Source organism: Anopheles marshallii, chromosome 2, assembly GCF_943734725.1.
Source record: "Anopheles marshallii chromosome 2, idAnoMarsDA_429_01, whole genome shotgun sequence".
Lineage (NCBI taxonomy): Eukaryota > Metazoa > Arthropoda > Insecta > Diptera > Culicidae > Anopheles > Anopheles marshallii.
Window position 1 is genome coordinate 43,891,601 of NC_071326.1, and position 21,000 is coordinate 43,912,600.

Here is a 21,000-nt window from a genome sequence, read left to right on the forward strand (position 1 = left end):
GGTACACCGCACTAAGGTTGCCGTTCAGTTTAGGCTTTCCGTGAGGACGATTTGACCGTGTGCCGTCGGATCTTTTCCTTTTCGCGCTCGATCGTTTTGCCCGAGGTTGCCTCATCCAGGCCACCGCGCGTTAGTTGATTAAAGTCGATAATCGTCAGGTGCGGTTTGGGCGGTATGTTCAACATCTCGATCGGTGGCATTTTTGGTTCCTGTGCGGTACCTTTCACTTTCGGTACCTTTAGTCGAAAATCGCTCGTGAAGTCAAGATTGCTGAACCGTGCCGCCTGAATGTTGGACAGTGAAAATTGATCCTGATGGATGAGTGGACGCATCCGGAACCCGCCATACCCGGCGTTACCCTGCCCGTACATATACCGCACCGGAGAACCATCCTCCGAAGTGGCACTATCGTAACAGATGGACAGATCTGTGTAGCTGATCGGAGCGTAAGCACGTGTCGTTTTCGGCCGGACACGTACTTCGCTGCGTGTTTTTGAACGGGCCCGTGGTCGGTGTGTTCTAGGGCGACCCTTCCGGGGCCGTAGTTCATCGACTGGAGGAATGGGCAAAATGTTGGTGAATCGATAATACTCCAGGAATGTACGGGCTAGATTTCTTCCAATTCGCATATCTGAAATAAAGTGATCAAGGGAAAACATAAACTAAAGATGTTCTAGAGATGGTATGGTTTGGGATATATTGGATGGATCTTGCCAATCATACATACATCCATCTTCCGTGTACTGCGTAAGAATATTGGTACCGTTCAGCAAGTACCCGCACATGGACACCTCCAGCGTGTACGTGTTGACAATGTCGCTGAGCGCTTCGACAAAGTATCGCCGAGCCGTACCAGACTTGCGATCGTCCGCATTGAACATCATGTGCTCCTGGCAAAAGTCCTCACACTTGGTAGCGAACAGCTTCGGGAAGACTAGATGACGCTCGTAGCGGTACACGTTGTCGTACGTGCTACCATAGATAAACGTCCCGGTCAGGCTCGAATGGGCATGGATATCGATCACAAAGTCAACTTGATAACACTGCCAACATACAAGAGAATACATCCATCAGCATTTGTCACAACGAGAAGTTAAGCAAGGATAACACTAACGCTTGAATTATCGTACTCCTTCAGCATCTTCATAACAGCCGATAGCGTTGGGTGCGTATACTGGGACAGCTTGTTCCACGAACGGTTCAGATCGTGACCGATCACATTGCAACGGTTGTTGCCGAGAAATACACCGTCCGGATTGAGCATCGGTACGATTTTAAACACAACGTGTTCCCGCAATGCCTTGGAGATGGGTTGATTAGCGGCGGCTAGAAATTCTATCAAACCTTGCACCACGTACGATGCCGGGGATTCGCCCGGGTGTATGCGGGCCAATATGACAACCATATGGATCACATTCTTCGGGTCCATCTTGTCCGGTTTCTTCACATCGTCGAACGTGATCAATTCCAGTTTACGATTTTGCTACAGTCGAAAGAATAACTTTCTTAAGGAGCGCAATGCACTACCTCCAACGTCGAGATAAAGGTACGATACTTACGATACTCATTCCCAACGTTGACCGTTCGAAGGTTTCCGGAAACTTGAGCTCAACAGCATTCAGGTACGCCTGCATCTTGGAGTATGAGTAGGGGAAGGTAAGTGCGAACTGGTACACCTCATCTTCTTTGTCGAACCCGAAGGCAAAGCTCAACACATAGTGGTTCTGATGTACTGGCGATTTGTAGTAGAATACCTCGCACCGGGGCAATCGTTGCCACTTGGGGCGGCTGGTTGATTTGACCAGCGGTGTCATGCCATCCTTAAACAGGTTCCGGCTTTTGTTCATGTTGACGATGTTGAATATAACTCGCTGGTCCTGTTTCACGTTGTCCACGGTGAAGTTAAACCAGAACCGATACCGTGGATTGCATGTGTCCGGACGCAGAAACAGATCATACTCGAACTCTCCGACCAGATCAACCCGGCCCAGGTTTCCGGTTTCGAACGCTGCATCGAAGCATAGGTGACCACGTTTAGCCTTTCCGCTGTGTCCTAAAAGGATGGTAAACAGAAGACATAGTTAAGTTGGTTGGATGTTGGATATTTAGCTCAGGAACTTGCACTGGTTCCCGTTTGACTTTATATCCTTTAATATATTTAGGATCGTTGGTCAGTACAGTAGGTCACTTATTTAGAGCTCTGGTAATATATGAGTGTTTATTAAAATATAAAGGCGAAGCAAATTAAAAATTGTTTCTGTTAGTTTGAAGAATCATAAAAAAAATCTTTTGTGCCATTGTTTTCTTTTTGTTAAAATGCCGTTGATAAGGTATTTTCATAACCGATTTACAACGCAAACGATTGCGCAGAAAAGACTCAGCAAAGACACACTTCCCAAGATAAACCTGCTACACACACTGCTAACTGATTACTGTGTAGCGCGGGAGAGCGTGAGCGAGTACACTAGCTCTCCCACCAACGATGCTTCACACGTAATGTGCGCGAAAGAGACCGCAGGTACCGTCGGCGTGTGTGTTGGTGTGAACACTTGCAGTGCCAAGAAAGCCAATGTACACACCAACACGTCATTACCGTTCGGGTCTTCTTCGCGAGTAGAAGTGAATTCAAGCGTTGTCTCCCTGTGTGTGAGCTGCAATTGTTTTGTTTGAAAAGAGTGAGAGGTAAGCAGCCCCCATCGCCATCATGCTGTCCCAGAGTTTTGCGGCCCCCAGCGGTAGCGCTAGCGCTCCGCAAGGGCCAACAAAAGATTTTGTTTCGTGGAAATGTACGCAAAGAACAGTGCCGCGCTGCAAAGTTCAAGTGAATCGAAAGTGAAAACCTTAAACGCGTACAGAGTGCTGTTTGGCAAAAAGATATGATGATGCTGATGAAGAAAGAAGTTAGTTATGCTTCGCAATGTGCGTTTTTCGACGAAGCACTCTCATTTAGCTTGACACGGTGTGGACGGTGATGCGCGCGCGATGAAAGAAAAGAAGTAGTGCAGCAATAAATGTTCGATCTCGCGCGCGGTGGTCCACCAACGACGCCATTTTGTTGTGTGGCAGCGCTACTAAGCTGGAAGTATAGAAGGCCAATGATGGTCAAGCAAGAGATGGAATTTTATTATGTTTTGAATGTTCCAAATTCATTTTTGTGTGACAAAAGTGATGAGATTTGATGAAATCGTGGTGTAAACCGTTTAAAAACAATGTTTCTGAACATTATAAATAGAGATTATTTTTTGTTTTGGTGGAATTTTTCGACTGTTTTCGTTGTCCGAGTAAATTCAACGTAAATAATTTATACAATTTAGTTTGGATGGACGGAAGATTGGCTAAATGCGTATTATTGAAAATAAGTGATTTTTTTAGTTAATTTGTTGTTTTTTGCAAATCTGTGTATTATCTAAAATTAACTATATTGTATGTTTTAAATTATAATTTTAATTGCTTCAATTCGTTTTTGAACTTTTTTTCACTTTGCTTGTTTTTTCTTCGTTATATTTTACGTAATATTGATATGTTTGTTTGCGCATTTAATCAAACGATAACCGACATCTTGGATTTATGCTGCTTTAAGTGCAGTAGGCTGTAAATAATTTCATGTTAGGCAAAGTGTTTGGCTTGGTTATTGATTTTCTCAAGTTTTTGGCGGGGAGCGCTAATGCGCATGCCTCCCCCTCTCACGACCCACCTAGAGGAGATGGTCGAGAAGGAGAAACCGGTTTTGCACCTTCCTTTCTGCTAAAAGAGCGACAATATCCGAGAGCGAGAGAATGTTTGTCGGATGCAATGGAATATTCCTCCCTTAAACCTCGTATTCCAGCAGCAATAACTAATAATGTGTGTTTTTTTTCTTCCGAATTTCCCCCCAGACGAAAATAAATCACCATGGCACGTACCAAGCAAACAGCGCGTAAATCTACCGGAGGAAAGGCTCCGCGTAAACAGCTGGCCACCAAGGCCGCCCGTAAGAGTGCCCCGTCTACTGGAGGCGTCAAGAAGCCGCATCGTTACCGTCCTGGTACGGTGGCTCTGCGTGAAATCCGTCGGTACCAGAAGTCGACGGAGTTGCTGATCCGTAAGCTGCCGTTCCAGCGCTTGGTGCGTGAAATCGCCCAAGATTTCAAGACCGATTTGCGCTTCCAGTCGGCCGCTATCGGTGCGCTGCAGGTACGTTTGTTTGATGTTTATATTCAGTTATGGCATCTCACCTGAACACATACGTAAGCGCCAATATATCTAACCTGTGTTCTATATTGTTTATTTCCCTCTGTCCCTTACTCAGGAGGCAAGCGAAGCCTATTTGGTTGGTCTTTTCGAAGACACCAATCTCTGCGCCATCCACGCCAAACGGGTTACCATCATGCCCAAGGATATCCAGCTGGCGCGTCGTATCCGAGGCGAACGCGCTTAAAAAGCTTTTACATTTATAATAAACTACAACATCTACATTAGTAACAACAACGTTTTATTATATACTTTAAACAAAACATTACACATACTATTCGTACAAGGCAAAACACGATCACAAAAGAATACTGGAGTATTCTGCAAAAAAAACATGAAAAATCAACGATCGTTCGTTCGATTGGAAAGATCTCTCCACTAGCTAGCTTAGAATGGTTTTTGGTGCAGCTTCATTCCAGCCAGCGGAAGATCATTCGACGATGATCTCTAGATCCTAGACATTTTGAGGATTATGCAGCAGCACAATGCGCAACGGTCATGAGAATACATTAACCACACTACAATAACAATAATAACCCGATATATTCTGCATTTCTTCGCTACTTCTGCAATAGCCGGTGAAAACATGTGTGTTGCAAAGAAAAAACAGACCACTCAATACACAAAGAAAAGCAATGGAAAATCATAATTTGTCAATGTTTGCAGTAGCCCGTTTGACAGTAATTCGTAATAAAATGAATTTAACACAGTACACATTCGAGACGTAGATTCTCTATCTCTGTCTGTTCCAAAAAAAAAACACGTGACTATTTCATTGATTTCTGATCCGAATTTAGACGAAAAAAGCGATTAAAGAGCATGCAAGATCAGGTTGAAGTTTTAATCATTATAGAGAATAATTATCACACACGCTTCTCAACTTCCTACTGAGTTAGCAGTATTTAGGCCTCAGTTCTTGGTCTTTGTAACTGATATGGAATTACACTTGCAGCTAGTTATTTACAACAGTGCCTTTAGAAAAGAGGTCTTGTGCTCAACGGAGTGTTCATTCAAAACTTCAAGTAAAGCCAAAGTCGAAATGCACTTACCTGGCGGTCGAACAATTACACGGCTCACATTTCCTAGACCGCCCTCTCCATCACTATCGTCGCTATCTGTGAGTACAAAACGAGAAAATCAACACATACATTAGAACACTGTAGAAAGTTAGTGGAGTAAACGAAAAGACCGGAAGCACTTCCTAGTAACACCTTCTTCCGCACGTTGGTACATGCTCGTATGAGCAAGTGGATCACACGCATCCGGATTCATAATGTGTGTGTGTGTGTATGTGTATGTCTGAGGCTTTCTGGGGTACACGTCGATAAAACCAATTTGCCCACCACGCAACGGAACACACCCAGATCCGTCAGGATCGAATGAGTACAGGTTACTGAAGCGTTGAAGCAGATTGAAATCTCACCTAAGGCAACTCGCCGGGTCTGTTGGTGTATCGAAGACTCTACAGTGCTGTTACTGCAACGGACAAAACTCAGTTATACGCAAGAATAAGCAGGAAGGATACTCATGAGCAGTGGCGCTTGGAAACCGACCATCGGCGGGGGTTGTGGTTCAAGAGATGGAAAGATGGAGATGATGGAAGCAAGCAAGGTGGCAAAAACCGCACACATCGCACACTCACGGCCATTACCACCCGATGATGGCAATGGCAAACGACCACGAGACAACACTATGTGAAGTGTAGCACCCCATAATGCACACCTGGGCGTAATGTAACGTCTGCATACGAATCGACGCAGGACCATAAGTCTCCATATTCCGTCCGTGTGATGATACCTCCTGCACTTGAGGCATTAGACACGGGGTGGCCTTAAGGTGAAAAGCCTACTTAGACGTTATGGGTTATGGGTCTCGTTTGCGTTTGCCTGTCTATCAAACATAATGTGCATATTCTATTGCCCACCCATGGGTGTGAATCGGTTCCCGTGCGTGACGTCATGGAGTAGTAGAACAGCGCGATAGAATGCATGTACATTTTCCGTACAACTTCGGAACGAAGCGAGGCTCAGGTTCTGCTGACGATGCACGCCAATAGTGTTTTACCCAGTCGCTTCGAGTTAATGAGGAACCTCGGTACCCCTTCCCGGCACATCGGGTAACTCCTTACGCTAGGTCCAATTTTTCGGACGAATGCAACCGTTTCTAAGGAGTTGCCGTGTGTGCGATAAACTAACATCGCGTCCGTTACAGGGCAATGTGTGATTACCATCAGGAATTTAGGAAGTGGCAGTTACTACCGGCCCGTCGTTGCAGCATGTTGAACTCTAGTGCGCTACACAGCGCTGTTCATTGTGGGAATCAATTTGAAAAAGTTTCACCCGACGAGTGCTAGCAAAAAGGACGAAGTGTGTATTTGCATTTAACATGCGATGGGTAAGCCTCGCGCACAAAAGTCGCGGATTAAGTGGTTCTGATAAAGGTAGACATCAGTTACATCCTTGCTCTACTCCGTTAGGTGGAATGATTCACACGATAAAGCGAACTAACGGTGCTGTATTTCATAGTTGTTCTTGTGGTTATCAGTAGTGTTGCTACACCGTGTGCAAGCAAGTAGCAGAATGCAATTCCGCCGGTTTAATTAAGCCACACAAACCCGTCCGGAATTATGTGGGTCCGTGTTTGGTAGCGACGCCACCAGTGCTGAAGACGTTCGAATGCCAGCTCCCACGATAGCATCGCAACACTCGCAGCCATACCAACGGCCAGCAGTAGAAAGGCGAACCTCATATCGGTAAGATAGATCTGTTCGGCGTGATTGTTACTGTGCTTGTTACACTTTGGCCTGGGGATGTAGTTACGCGAATGATGGTACGCCATCAGTCCGCGTTCCTTCAGCAGTTGCAAATTAACCTTGAACAGTTCTCGCAACGGACTGCCCTTAACCATCGGCAGATGCACCGGACGTTGTGGATACAGCTCCACCTGCTGCAGTTCACAAATTTCCCGCTCGGTAAAGGTTTCTGTAATGGATCAATTTGGGGAGCGTTCAAACGCGAGATAAATGTTTGCCCGTTGAACATTTTGTACCGTGGAAGTCGAACACCAACCTATGATAAGTGTATTGCCGTAAGAAGTCTCACAGTGGAATGCGTAGCCTCCACGTTTGACCAGTTGTATGCCGAACGATAAGTTAACGAACCCGTACTTGTTGGGGAGAATCTTCGATTCGTAGAGTTTAAGTGCCGTCGGGTCTTTGGTACGCTATTGGGAAAGATGAATTCCATCAGAATATGGGACGCCCAGTGTCTTTATGGTGGCTGCAGCTTGATAGTTACGCGAAAGAAATCGTACTGATAGCTTAAATTCTCAACCGCCATCTTAATGTTACTGTCCAAAAGCTTCTCCAGCGTGTTTATCGTCTTCGGTGGAGTGATGAGCTGATAACTTACGATAAAGGTGGAATAAAACTGTAGCATTAACATGGAAAATGCCATCGCAACCAGTATGAGTATCTTGTTCGAGTCTATCCCTATGATGCGGTGGTGCAGTCCCTGCTGGCACAATACACCCAGCGTACCCAGCAGTGACTGGTCGACGAGACTATCGATGCAGGACCGTACAGAAGCTGGCTGTTGGTTGCACACGATCGATATCGCTTGGATAAGTGCGACTGCACAGAATATGATACCGATCATGATCCAAAGCAGCGTCTCGAACGGAAGCAGGAAAATATTGTTGTTGTTCAAACTTTTCGGATGCCGGAACACGGTGTAGAAGCTGGACGAGGTGGAAGGAAGGAATGTTAGGCAAGGCAATCGATACAACACTCAACCGGGGGCACGTACGTTCCATGAGCAATCTCGATGGTAAATTCACAAATCGGGAAGCGCTCCGGTGCCATTGCAAATGGTGTTATTCCAAAATCGACGTGGTTAGCCTGCAGCTGCCCAACGACACCATGCGAAGAGTTTTGACCGATCAGATCGAAGCGCCAGTCGCTGGCAAGAATCATGGTAAGCCTATCCGGTAATGCAAAACATCGAAAGATTAATGGAGGCTGCTGATCGCACGGTAGGAAGGAGTATGTCTGTTACTTGAATTTTAACTTCATTTGAAGAAGTTTAACCATCTGGTAGCAGTGCGTGGTAGCACTGTAAGATTTGGGCCTCCTAGCCGAATTGAGCTTCTCGATAAATGGTCGGGGCTGATGTTGATTAACGGTCTGCAAAGAATAAAGCGCTGGGATACAGTTTCTGCTTCCAAAGCAGTAGAAAAATGCAACAATTTACTACCGTTAGTGCTGTCCGCAGTTCAATACCCTCCAAGTCACGTTGCAGAGCAGCTCGTTTGGGAAGATCCATCAACGAAGGAACAATTCCCAGCAGCTCGAAATTGACCCTGCCTCCACGACGCTTTACAGTTCCCGTAACTTCGTACACTTCGTAACGTGTAATGTTCTGGGGATTGTACTCGTCAAACACCAGCGTGATCGAAGTGTCGTAGTTAATGTTTTGTTTGGACAGTAAACAGGACGCTTGCTCAAAGCTTCGTCCCCCGAACATCAGCCAATGAAAGGTGCTGTTAAAATATCCATTTTCCGACAGTTGTCCCAACACTCGATCCATGCCGGAACACTCCAGGTTCAAGAAGATGGCTGTTTTGTAGCGCTCGTAAAACATGTGGCGGTGGAATTGATGCTCAAAGTGTATTTTACTCACGTCGGTGTAATAGACGGTACCGAGAAATGATTCATGGAGTGATTTTGCTATACGAACCACATCCCGATCGACCGATTCCTGCACGCAGTGCAGCAGTGTGAGACTAGTGAAGGAGCGTTGTTGCAGAAACTCTTCAATTAGCCGTGTACGAGTAGAACACTGGGACAGATTCGGAGCTTGTAGCAGAAGCACGGCCCAAAGCACTAGCCTCATCACGGCGGGGTTATTACAGAGAACAGTTGCAATACTGACGACGCGAAGTGAAGTCAGTGAAGCTCTTTAAATACTCGCCAATGCCAATTGGTTTTTACATACTACACTACTACGAGATCTTGGTATAATAAATGCTTCGTTATCAAGCATGATGTATAATAAGAAGTAGGTAAATTATTAACGTTCTTAGAGAAGTATAGATAAATGTTGCTCATATTTAAATTCCAACAGCAAATTAGCGAGAAGTTAAAAGTAGTTGTTCAGTAGTATTACCTACAATTGCTGTAATGAAGGCAAGTAGAACACACAGCGCTTCCAATGTAAGCTAAATAGATATTGATGCCCGAACCATGATACGATAATGTCGTAATTAAATTGTCAACAGAGGAAGCCGCGTGCTGCGAATTAAGTTGATATAAAAGGGAGGAGGTAATTTTGATTGTATTGATTGCATGTGAAGTATGTATCTAATTGTCATGATTGGTGGAATTTTCTTCGCAAAGTCCTTTACTACTACCACAATTACTGCAAAGAGATTTTGCGATCTTCAATTATTCTCATTCCCAGAGGAAATGATTGCTCCGAGGCTAATGAAAGGGTTATTGGGACCAATTATAGTTTGACATACCCTGATGATGTTGATTTTTTGCCTCCACTTTATGATAAATTAAACCACAAACATTCGTATTGAAAAAAAAAACTGTAACATCTTCGGGTAATGCCGTTCTTAACGGGACAGGACCAATACCAAACTTCATCCCAGCCGCCATTTCGACCGCAAGGCTCTTATAGTTTTTGTATTTTTTTTTTGTTGAGGCCAAGTCCTCAAAATTCTCCTTATTCTCCTTTGAGGTCATCCGGAATTGAGTCCAATAAAATTAATGCGAAACGCATACATCGAGACTTGGAGCTAGATTTGCTATACTTCGTTCCTATTCCTTCCCATGATGGCATGAACATTGTTGGACATACTTTTCAACTACACAAACAATCCAATCGCCTTCATCAAGATACCAAACGTAACACATGTCCTTACTGTGCGATATATGCTATATTGACACGCCATTTTCGAACGATAGGTGAGATGAATGAACCACAAGTTTTGTAGGTTGCTTTTTGGAAAAAGTATTTTGGTGGAAGCGAATGCTGCAAGGATATGATGTCTATTGTACGTGTAGAAGATACCACTCTCAGGAACAGCACAGAGCACAGTAAAATTGTAGCATATCTAATGAAGCAGTAGATGACAAACTGTAGGTACGCACCGAAGACGCATTGTTATGCAACTAATTACACTTAGCTTTGGTGAGACTAACTTCATCATGAGATCTTTCTACATGGTTCGCATTCGACTTCTTACGCCTTCTGAGTTCCTTATATGTATTTTCAAATTAAGTTAAAGTAAGATCTTCTTAAACGACTCCGGCATGGGTCTTTAAAGTCTGTGTTTATTAATTACTTACTATCGGCGACTTTGTTGTTCAATGCGGATTTCACTATTTGCACGAGTGCACGATCACACATCGCCACGATTCTGATACCGGCAAAGGGTACTGCCATGATATCTGCCTGTAGTATAGACTACAGAAGCATAAACAGCCATTAACAGCTCATCCACCAGATGATCCAGACAAGAACATGCTACAATATTCTTCACGGTTCCAAGCCCCCTCCCGTGTTTACTAACTCACGCACCTACGGATTCATTAGTTGATTCAGTGATTCGTAAGAGATTCAGCGTTGGTGCAGTGCACGATGGTGTGTAGCGACGCCGGTCTTCACACGACAGGACCGTGGACATTCTAACAATTGAATAAAATGCATATTTGCAGTTATTCCAACGAGACGGACTCTATCTGTCTGGTGTAGCGTAACTGGATACATCGGAACAATACTTCCACTAACAGGAGGAACCAACAGCAAAGTACCCCACAGGCCAACAGTACGAACGCAGACACGACATCAGCCAATTTCACCGGCTCGGTCTGATGGCTGTCTTTGACGCATCTAGGCCGTGCCGCATAGTATCGCGCCTGGTGGTATGCCAGGAGGCCGGATTCACGCACGATCTGTAACTGAACCTTAAACGGTTCCTTCAGTGGGCTGCCTTTCGCTAGCGGGATATGAATAATTCGGTGCGGGTACAGCAGCACATGGTGTAATTCACAAATTTCCCTTTCGGTGAACGTTTCTGTAATCAGTACCCTGGTTGAAGTAAAATAGCAAACAATCAAAAACCACATACAAACCACCTAAAACGTGTGTGTATCCGTATGATGTTTCACAGTGGAAAGCATGCCCACCCTGCCTGACTAGGGCGATTCCAGTGGACACGTTAACAAATCCCTCCTTACTCGGTAGAATACGCCTGCGATACAGATCTCTTGCGACAGGATCTGTGGTTCTCTGCAAAAATAAAATATTTAAGTTGCTGATAGATCTTCACCGATCGCGGTACTACCATGAAGAAGTCTCGGTTGTAATATACATTTTCAATCGAAACAGGCATTCCGGTGGCAATCAACTGTTCCATCGTGTTGATGCTTTTGGGCGGGTCTATAAGCTGATACCCTATGACAAAGGATGAGTAGAACTGCAGCAAAAGCATACAGCAACCAAACAATGCCAGCAGTAGTAGCTTTTCACTGCCAGTAAGCGTCCTTCTGCCGGCTACTGCTACTATTGATTGCTGCGTAAGTGCACCTAACGCACTGAGAAGCGCCACAGGCAGTGCGTTAGCAGCTGTAGTTCTTCGTGCAATAAAAATTGCGCTAAGAAGCGTTGCGCTGCAGGCCAGCAGCGTCACCATGATGATCCAGCTCATGGTTTGAAATGGTCGAAGGAAAATGTTTCGTTCCATCCCATACTTAGGATGGCGAAAGATTGTGTAGAACCTTGAAAGGAGGCGCAAGGTAGGACCGTGTTAGGGTGGCTTGGGCCCATCAGCAAAGTCTTCCCATCGACATACTTTCCACGGGCGATTTCAATCGTGGGATCGTAGGTTAACATGCGTTCCGGTTGCAGGGAGAGTGGCGTCAAGGAAAAGTCTACCTGTTTGGTTTGAAGCTGTCCTATGACGCCCACGGTCGAGTTGGTGCCGACAACATCCAAACGCCAGGATGAAGCTAAAATGATTTTCAATCTGTATGGAAGGGAATGATCGTTTTGAGAATCATAAAAAATAAGCGACGGTCACGTTGGAAAACACCTAAAGTTTAGCTTCATCTGTAGTATCTTCGTGAGCTGATAAGCAAACTTCGGTGCATCATATGCCCTGGATCGAACGGGAACAGAATTCAGGTACGCTTTGAGGCTCTTTGGTTGATGTAAGTTCAAGGTCTAGGAGATACGAAATTGGAAGGTGATCAGGTAGGGAGCACAGAACTACGATAGCCACAATATATATTTACAGACACGACGGCTCTCAATTCGATCTGCTGAAGATTTGGTCTCCTGTGATTTGATTTCAGCCATCCACTGGTCGGTGTAGAATCACCCAAATAATCAACCGTAAGCATCCCGCCACGTAATTTTACACTGCCGTACACATCGTATATCGCGTAGGCATTCCGAGCCTCCGAGTCACGCCGAACAGCCAATGTAATGTACGCGTCGATGTTGATGTTTAAATTGTTCAAAATACCCATGGAGTTGCTAAGGTTATGGACTCCGAAGAACAACCAACGGTACGAAGAATTGAACCCACCCGATCGAGATGCCTGTTGCAAGAAGGACGGATGGTTGTGGCACTCCAGGTTCAGTACTAACCCCAACCTATACAACGATGATCGTACATCGATGGGGGTAACTTTTAACCCATCTCCCTTGCGCGTCCTACCAATGTCAATGTAAGCTACCGGGCCGGCAAAACTTTGGTGAAGAATTCGCGCCCAAACTAGCACATCCTGATCGGGTGCTTCCCGGTGACAATGGATCACCGTTAAGCTGTTGGTTGCCGATTCCCGTATAAACTGCTTTATTACAAACCATCGTCCATGGACAACGGAAACAGCGGACAGTACAAGCAGAATGGAACGAAGCATTGCGGGATTAGGCACGTCACACTACACGAATTGATCTGCAGTTTATGACCACAGGCTTGTGTTGCTCAAGAATTTACTGCAAACGGAAGTTACTGCAGATTGGTCTTATTACTTCTGGACAGGATAATTGGGTGGTATATTTGCATTATCTGCAGTTAAAGGTTGATTGCGCCTACTAGACCACTTTTCCAACTTATCGATTATCAGTTGTTGAACCATCATCGACACATACGCAACCATGAGATATTGGATGCTTCTGTTGCTGTGCTTTTTTGTGCCTGCTGTTCTCACGATGGCGACCGAGCGTTTGCTGGTTGATTTAGTCAACTGGTACCATCTCAGGGTGGTATATGTTTTCCACTGTTATAACGAACAACGCGATGGTTCGTGCGAGAGAAAGCACCGTTCTGTCGATACGATAAATCGCAAAACTTTCTTTCGGTTCGTTTGCTTTCTACTCCGCAGAATACATCCACCTGCTACACAGCGCACGAAAAAACCGCTCCGAAAGTATGTCCTTCGTGAATGTGGCAAGTTTTAGTGAGCAGAAATTCGTTACCTCGCTCGAACCGGTTCATGTCCGGGTGGGCTTCATGGCCGACATGAGCTGTCAGGATACGGACCGCGTACTAGCGATGCTTGCCGAACGAGGTTATTTGAATGGTGTACGTTTTCGTTGGTTTCTGTACGGGTTGCGTGCCATCGAGGAGATTGGGGCGTTTTTCCGGAAGCTCCATATTACCGTTCCTTCGGGTGTACTTTTGCTTCAACCGGTTGGCGTGGACAGCAGTGCGGTTCTGGACGTACGTTCGGCACAGTGGATGGGGATGTCGGGCGACGTAAGCTTTCCGCAGATTGGTAGCTGGAGTGTGGCCAACGGTTTAACGATGTGGGATAATAGAAGCGCGTACGAGAGACAGTTGAATCTATTCGGAATGCAGCTGTCGGGTATCAGTAAGGTGAGGTTGGATGGATTGCAAAAAGAAACGTGCTTTTTTTTAAACAATTTATTTAATCTGTAGACTAGAATCATGCATGGTAACAGAACGTTAAATGATGAAAGTCTGAGTACACGAGCCTACGGACAGCGTCTGTGGAACTTATTGTCTATGGTACATAACACCAGGTATCTGCTTCATGTCTTCGGAAACATACCAAACCTTCGATGGCCAGAAATCACTGACAACTTTTCCTCTCTAACAGCATCACCGAGAGACTCTCAACGTACTACGATGACCATCTGGCAGACTTTATCATTGAACCTGTAGCAATCAAGCAAGAGGATCTACACAAGCTTGACTACACTGCCGCAGTTCAAAATATCCAGTACGTGTGAACTTTAATGCCGCATGTCTACATTTCAATTCCTCGTTTCTTTTTTCCTTCCCCGTAGGATTATTCTTCTCTTTTTACACCCGGACGTTGACCGCACGAGGAATTCATTTTTGCGCCCCTTCAGCACCGTCGTATGGGTAGCAATTGGTGCATTTTTCGTTGGCTTTACGTCGCTAATGTACAAAACGTTAACGTTCGAGCAACAGGAACAGGAGCGCGCAAAAGCACAACGGGATAGAGAAAATGGAATTATGGTGATCGTATTGGGAATACTCTGCCAGCAAGGTAAATGTACACCAAGAGAATAACACTCTAAATCCACATTTAAGGAAATGATCTCATCGTGTTGCAGGTTTCATTGAAAGCTGCAGAACGTACGCGAGCAGACTGACGCTGCTCAGCATGTTGATCTTCAGCATGCTTATTTATCAATTCTACATTACGCACATTGTCAGCTTTTTGCTGGTGGTGCCACCGAAAAACATCCAAACCCTTGAACAGTTGGTAGAGAACGAGTTCGATGTAGCGATGGAAAATGCCCCAGAAATCGTCGAGTTTGTCAATGTAGGCTAATGAATTTGAAAACGGGCGCAAGCCCGTGACAACACACTGATGGGATGTATTTTATTTTGTTTTTTACCGTTTCAAGTAGGCCACGGAAGACGAACATTTGTTGACGTTGGTTCAAATGAAGCTGGCTAAAACGGGCACTGTGTACTACGATCTTAAGGAAGGAATTTCGTCGATGCTCGATGGTGGAAGAAATGCATTCGTATGCGAAGCTAACCGTGCTTATCAGCTGATACGGCGTACGTAGTTGTCGTAGTTGAATGACGCCTTTTACTACAGACAATACGTTTGCCCATGTTCCGTTTTTTTTCCATTATGCAGACCATGTTACCGACGAGCAACGGTGTGCCCTGCAGGAAATTCCGTTGATGAGTAAAAAATCCACCCATCTGGCCCTGAGGAAAGATCACCCCTTGAGGGAACAGTTTCGTGTCACGGTGCAAAAGATCTTCGCAACCAGTATGGTACAGTATGAACGGAAGCGTTGTTACGCAGACAAACCAAGGTGTGACGAAAATGAGGTTAAAATGCCGGAGGTTAACCTAGATCAGGTGTCCTCGGTGCTGGTACTGCTGCTCGGCACAATCGTCGGAAGTATCGGTGTGTTGCTGTTAGAAATCACTGTCAGTAAGGTTTTGCAGGGGCGACACTGAGCTGCCTGTCTCAGAGCTAGACGGCTGTGGAAAGTTTAACACTTCCGCACAAAAATATCAATCATTTCACCCGTACAAATGCTTTGCTTGAACTATAGTTCAGATCAGGGGTCTCAGCCCACGGGGTCGCATTGGTTGAAACTACCGTAGCTGGGGGCCAATAACTCAGCATCTTGCGGGACTGATATTGACTGATGTTGCTCTCAAAATATTTTCTTTATTTTGAATTTAAACATTTCAATTCAATAAACTTAAACAATAATTAATAGATTAACGAATAGGAAATATTATATCTTTGGTTGAACAATCCAGTTTCATAAGTTCTAAATTTTAACGATAGCGTCGCGGGCCGCATTGCATGTTCTCGAGGGCCGCTTGCGGCCCGCGGACCGTAGTTTGGAGACCCCTGGTTTAGATCACGGTGTGGCATTGCTTTAGAATAGTACTATCTAATAGTAGTACTGTAGACGATTGGTTAATTGTTAGTCGTTAATACGATTTGGCTAACGCTTCGTAACGTGTGCAATTCGTCAAAAATAACAGACGAGCGGTTTAGTCGATGAAAAGCTGTAAAAGTACACCCACAGAAGGGTCGTAAATAAATGGCAAAAGCAAAATGTTACTCACCCGAACCGAAGTCACCCATTCCCCAGGCAGTGTCTTGTACTATGTGAGTGAAAGCTTTTGATGACTATTTACACGCAACCGACACTACCAGCGAAGTAAAAGATGGGAAACGGCAACCACCGACACCATAGTGATATTTCGTTTGTTAGTAGCGTCGGTACTGTTCGGTATGGTGTTCCGAAGACACGAAATGACCGCAGTTGTAACACGGACCGCGTAACATCGTTTTCCGTCAATTGTAACTCTCCATACCATAAATCAAATCAGCGTACCACATCCGCTGTGCTGAGGAATGTCAATTGTCTGTGAAAGGAATTTGGCACCTGGCAAGGACTTCTGGCGACTGCTCTCGGTGTGTAGTAGCCTGAGCGCAGCTTTTTATCTGCTTGTTAGCTTGACTTTTAACTCACACAATGCATGATATACGAGCTTTCGGCACGGAACACCCAGATTACTTTGATCTTTTGCGACAGTGATACTCCATTACGTGGAAATTAACTTGCTAGAATTACTACACTTAAATTATTACGACAAATCCGGCAGGGACGTTCGAGAATAGCGACACATTCGTTCGAATACTCTTTTATTTACTTTACAGCATTGCTTTTTTGCTAAACTTCTATCAAAACCCACCAACATCGATCAGTGGTATCGTTGTACTGACGGTAGTGTCCGGATAACCCGTCTGCTGGCTCAGCCGTAGCCGAAAACTAAACAAATGCCGATAAAAAAGTTTCCCTCCAACCGTGCTGTAGTAGTCATCGAGTTTTGGGCTTTGATGCCGGTATGGGCAACGGTATGACAAATTACCTTCGGGAGTAGTCGTCAGGCGCAAGACACGCAAAACTCGAAAAGGGGAAGTATGCCAGGATCTGGCCTGAAATCAAGCACGCCATCAAAAAGGTGCTTCAGGTCACTATCAGTATGGGACCAGGCGTTGGAACCGGTGTTTGAGTTCGAGCAACTTCATTCGCTAGCCGGTGTTTGCGTTTGATCGATAACGGCCATTCTATACCTTTCAGCACGGAAACTGTCGCGATACCGCCGGAAGTAATGCGTATATCCTATGCGTCTCCCGGGATGCACATCGATATGGAACGAGAGCTTTGATATGGTTTCTAATGGAACTGATAGGGGGATTGAGTTTAAATTCAGCTTGGTGGCGTTATTCGCATTCGGGATGTTGTTTCGAGAGATTCTTTCGGAAGTTGTTTGTTGCGAAAGATTCATACATAAGGCCTGTGAAATTAGTTGTAGAACATTAGAAAACTTACTTATTGTTCTTCATTGAATGGCTTCGCATGATGATCTTGTTATGAATTTTGTACAGATTTAAGCTTAAAAGCTTTGACCACTTTCCGTTACAAGCATAGCAATAGTTTTCTCGCATTGTTGAAGATGTAGTTACAGCAAAACAAGTTTTTACAAAACAACATTTTTACACGAACAGTTGTAGAAGGGCCCCTTGGTTCGAAGTTTGTCTCTTCGCATATGCAGCTATATTGCGTGAGAGCTGAACTGCATGTTGTAAACGCATCGCTTGACGTTTTAGCAATACGTAAATTGTGGGACAGTGATGGCGAGAGATAAACATAGCATCCACAACAAAGGGGTGAAAGTGAGGGCTAGCTCATATTGGTGAAGAAAAAACCAACATCCTAGGATACGCGGCCATCGAAATCGCCTGCCAAATCAAGAAGAAGACAATAGGGGAAAGATAATGACACGATTTGGGAAGTGTGTCGATTAGATTTGAGCGAGTTTTCACACTTTTTCTCCTGTGTGTATTACCGCTTCGTTGCATTGTCCCGTGTGTGCTTTCCGTCGCAAACGAAACATTCTTCCGTGGTGCGTATTTCCACAAGTGCCGTAGTAGACACCGTCGTGGTATCGTTACCATGCACGGGAGTTGATTTGTTTGCATATTAGCTTAGTAAATTCGTGCTGCGTATTGCGTGTACCGACTGGGTTTGTACTTTTTTTTTACTTGTCTGCTTTTTTTTCTCTTTTCCTCAATTAAAGGTGGTTCGGGATAGCTAACCCCGACAGAGGATAAAAATAAACCATGAACAAGGAGGCAGCCGAGGACTGTGTTGAGCGGGCGGTGAAGTACCTGGCCGAGGGGAAAATCGAGAAAGCTGAAAAACTACTAAACAAATCGATTACACTCCATCGAACGGAACGGGCAGAAGGTATGTTCGTTTTGTAGGGTGCCTTGATATCGCACACCTTGACCTATTGCTGCACTGTACTGAACACTGATCCGATTTGCACGTTGTAGAGCTGCTTAGCAAAATCAAATGTGGTGCGTACGCGGAAAGCGCTACATCCGGCAACACGTCCGACGACGGTGTGCGGCAACGAAACACTGCGAAGGGTTCTGCACCGAAGGCGGAAAGTGGCAACGAGGCGGAATACACACCGGAACAGCTGGATGCAGTGAAAAGGATCAAGAAGTAAGTTTGAATCGAAACCGCGGACCGAAAAGATCAAGTGCAAACATTGTTTTGATTCCGTACAGGTGTAAGGATTACTATGAAGTGCTGGGCGTAACGAAGGATGCGACCGATTCGGACATAAAGAAAGCCTACAAGAAGCTTGCCCTCCAGTTACATCCGGACAAGAATCATGCACCCGGTGCGGTGGAAGCATTTAAAGCGATTGGCAATGCGGTCGCCATCCTGACGGATACGGAAAAACGACGTTCGTACGATCTGTATGGTTCGGAGGAACATCATCAACCGACGGCACGTAAAACGCGCTACCAGTACGATTATGCGTATTCGCGCGGATTCGAAACCGAGTTTACTGCCGAAGAACTGTTCAACATGTTCTTCGGAGCAGAAATTCCTACCCAGCATGTGTACACACGCCAAAGACGGTTTCATCGAGCCGAACAGCAGCAGTACAGGGAGGTAAGACAGTTGGTTGAACGCACTAACACACCGCTATTTGAAACGCTGCCAATTTACGGTCCTATTGTTTTTCCAGCCCCAATCAGGGATTGCCGCGTTCATTAACCTGCTGCCAATCATACTGCTTATCGCGCTGTCTATGATGTCGTCGTTTTTCATTTCGGATCCTATCTACAGCCTTACGCCGAGCCAGTAAGTTGCATACGAAAAACCTACCGGTAGAATGGACGTTGGGTAATGTGTGTGTGTGTGTTTTTTTTTTCTTTCCCCAACACAGAAAATTTTCGGTCGCCCGCAAAACGAACCAGTTGAAGATACCGTATTACGTGAAGGACAACTTTCACTCCGAGTACCAGGGATCGGTGGGCCGGTTGGAAGCTTCGGTTGAGGAAGAATATTTAAACAATCTAAAGCATTCCTGCTACCGAGAACGAAACTATAGTACGTTGCTTTTGTTTTGATTCCATTCCTCAGCTGATACGTATCCCGGATGCTAATCCATTTACTTTTTTTTGTCTCCCATTTTTTGTACCGTTCTTATAGAAGACACCATGCTAATGAAGGCACGAAACTTTGGCGACCGAGAGCTTTACCATAAGGCGCAAAGCATCAACACACCGTCTTGTGATAAATTACAAAGTTTACACAACTAGTCAAATGCAGCCAAATCGTGGTTTTTCTACTACGACAGCTGAGCAATTGTGCAACACGGGCCCCACTTTTTCAGCACGTGGAGAGCACACATACACACAGAAACACACACACACACACACACATAGGACGGCGCGTATGGATGTAACGCGGAGGTTAATTTAGTGCGCATCCATTTTCTACAGTGACCGGTAGATTGTTCTTTGTTTTTATTGATGATTGTAGGATTGCTGGATGCGGACAGAGGTGATGGTCCGTTTTTGTGAAACTGAATTCGCCCCTTTCTAACGACGATCTTTAGAGATACGGTAAAGGTAATAGGTAAAATGTCTCATTACGACGGTATTTCGGCTACACCCGGCAGCTGGATAATACATTGCGACGAGTGATAGATATAACATTGTTTTCCGTTTTGGTATTACGGGCAGATGAAAAATACTTACATACACACACACAGCAGAAATAATGAACTTGCATACGGGGAAACATTTCACAAACGTAAACGTAAATTATCAGACCATCCGCTGCGAGATACCCCGTTTTTCGAATAATTTATGAAAAACCTTACCTTCCTTCTTTGAAATAAATACGAAATCAGCTCGCAAATTCGATTTTGATTACTTGTTTAGCTTACCTACCATTGGAAAATTTCACGGAGAAAAAGTTTCATTATGTACTTAACCCCTTGTTATTTGTGAAACAGGATTGGTATTTGTGAAACAGGATTGTTATTTGCGAAACAAACAGCAGCATCGTTGCCAACATATTGTCTAGTACAAACACGTCTTTAGGTTGTTTGTTATCCGTTTGGCAAACATTTCTAATTTAGCAACGATGCTGCCGTAAACCACATTTGAGCAGTTCATTCAACGATGCTAGCTAATTGTCTAACCGCTGTGTAGGGACATACATATGTCTAGACAATTTGATGGCAATGTCCCCTAATCTCTTATAGTACTTTTTTTTTTTTTTTATCTTCCCGAGGCATCTTTGGGAAAACTTGCGCCAAAAGTTGTAATTTGTGTACACTTTTCTCCTCACAATCTCGTATAACAAGAATTATCCTTTTAGTCTCGTCATTTGC

General features: G+C 44.8%; 6 protein-coding genes across 6 annotated transcripts; 3 read left to right on the plus strand and 3 right to left on the minus strand.

Annotated features, from left to right (window-relative positions):
* Window positions 1-29: 29 nt before the first annotated feature.
* On the minus strand, window positions 30-5,502 carry LOC128719481 (cytosolic carboxypeptidase 6). The gene is made up of 6 exons (XM_053813105.1): window positions 5,442-5,502; window positions 5,280-5,345; window positions 1,560-2,053; window positions 1,115-1,483; window positions 728-1,043; window positions 30-631 (listed from the first exon to the last, which is right to left on the minus strand). The coding sequence occupies exons 1-6, from the start codon at window positions 5,500-5,502 to the stop codon at window positions 30-32; spliced, it is 1,908 nt and encodes a 635-aa protein (XP_053669080.1).
* LOC128719482 (histone H3.3A) lies at window positions 3,880-4,417 on the plus strand. Its single transcript, XM_053813106.1, has 2 exons — window positions 3,880-4,173; window positions 4,289-4,417. The coding sequence occupies exons 1-2, from the start codon at window positions 3,892-3,894 to the stop codon at window positions 4,415-4,417; spliced, it is 411 nt and encodes a 136-aa protein (XP_053669081.1). The 5' UTR covers window positions 3,880-3,891.
* A 1,323-nt stretch (window positions 5,503-6,825) lies between the features above and the next one.
* On the minus strand, window positions 6,826-8,831 carry LOC128715155 (ionotropic receptor 75a-like). The gene is made up of 6 exons (XM_053810040.1): window positions 8,484-8,831; window positions 8,286-8,413; window positions 8,037-8,210; window positions 7,527-7,968; window positions 7,299-7,452; window positions 6,826-7,211 (listed from the first exon to the last, which is right to left on the minus strand). The coding sequence occupies exons 1-6, from the start codon at window positions 8,814-8,816 to the stop codon at window positions 6,826-6,828; spliced, it is 1,617 nt and encodes a 538-aa protein (XP_053666015.1). The 5' UTR covers window positions 8,817-8,831.
* A 2,123-nt stretch (window positions 8,832-10,954) lies between these two features.
* Window positions 10,955-12,347, minus strand: LOC128718004 (ionotropic receptor 75a-like). The gene is made up of 5 exons (XM_053811679.1): window positions 12,331-12,347; window positions 12,091-12,264; window positions 11,584-12,016; window positions 11,375-11,528; window positions 10,955-11,313 (listed from the first exon to the last, which is right to left on the minus strand). The coding sequence occupies exons 1-5, from the start codon at window positions 12,345-12,347 to the stop codon at window positions 10,955-10,957; spliced, it is 1,137 nt and encodes a 378-aa protein (XP_053667654.1).
* Window positions 12,348-13,403: 1,056 nt separating this feature from the next.
* LOC128708624 (glutamate receptor ionotropic, NMDA 1-like) lies at window positions 13,404-15,723 on the plus strand. Its single transcript, XM_053803604.1, has 8 exons — window positions 13,404-13,542; window positions 13,622-14,124; window positions 14,188-14,291; window positions 14,369-14,491; window positions 14,559-14,785; window positions 14,853-15,064; window positions 15,153-15,309; window positions 15,392-15,723. Exons 1-8 carry the CDS (start codon window positions 13,404-13,406, stop codon window positions 15,721-15,723), a joined length of 1,797 nt encoding a protein of 598 aa, XP_053659579.1.
* A 2,692-nt stretch (window positions 15,724-18,415) lies between these two features.
* On the plus strand, window positions 18,416-19,965 carry LOC128719160 (dnaJ homolog subfamily B member 12). The gene is made up of 6 exons (XM_053812783.1): window positions 18,416-18,542; window positions 18,632-18,806; window positions 18,872-19,265; window positions 19,342-19,457; window positions 19,543-19,706; window positions 19,809-19,965. Exons 1-6 carry the CDS (start codon window positions 18,416-18,418, stop codon window positions 19,916-19,918), a joined length of 1,086 nt encoding a protein of 361 aa, XP_053668758.1. The 3' UTR covers window positions 19,919-19,965.
* Window positions 19,966-21,000: the final 1,035 nt, after the last annotated feature.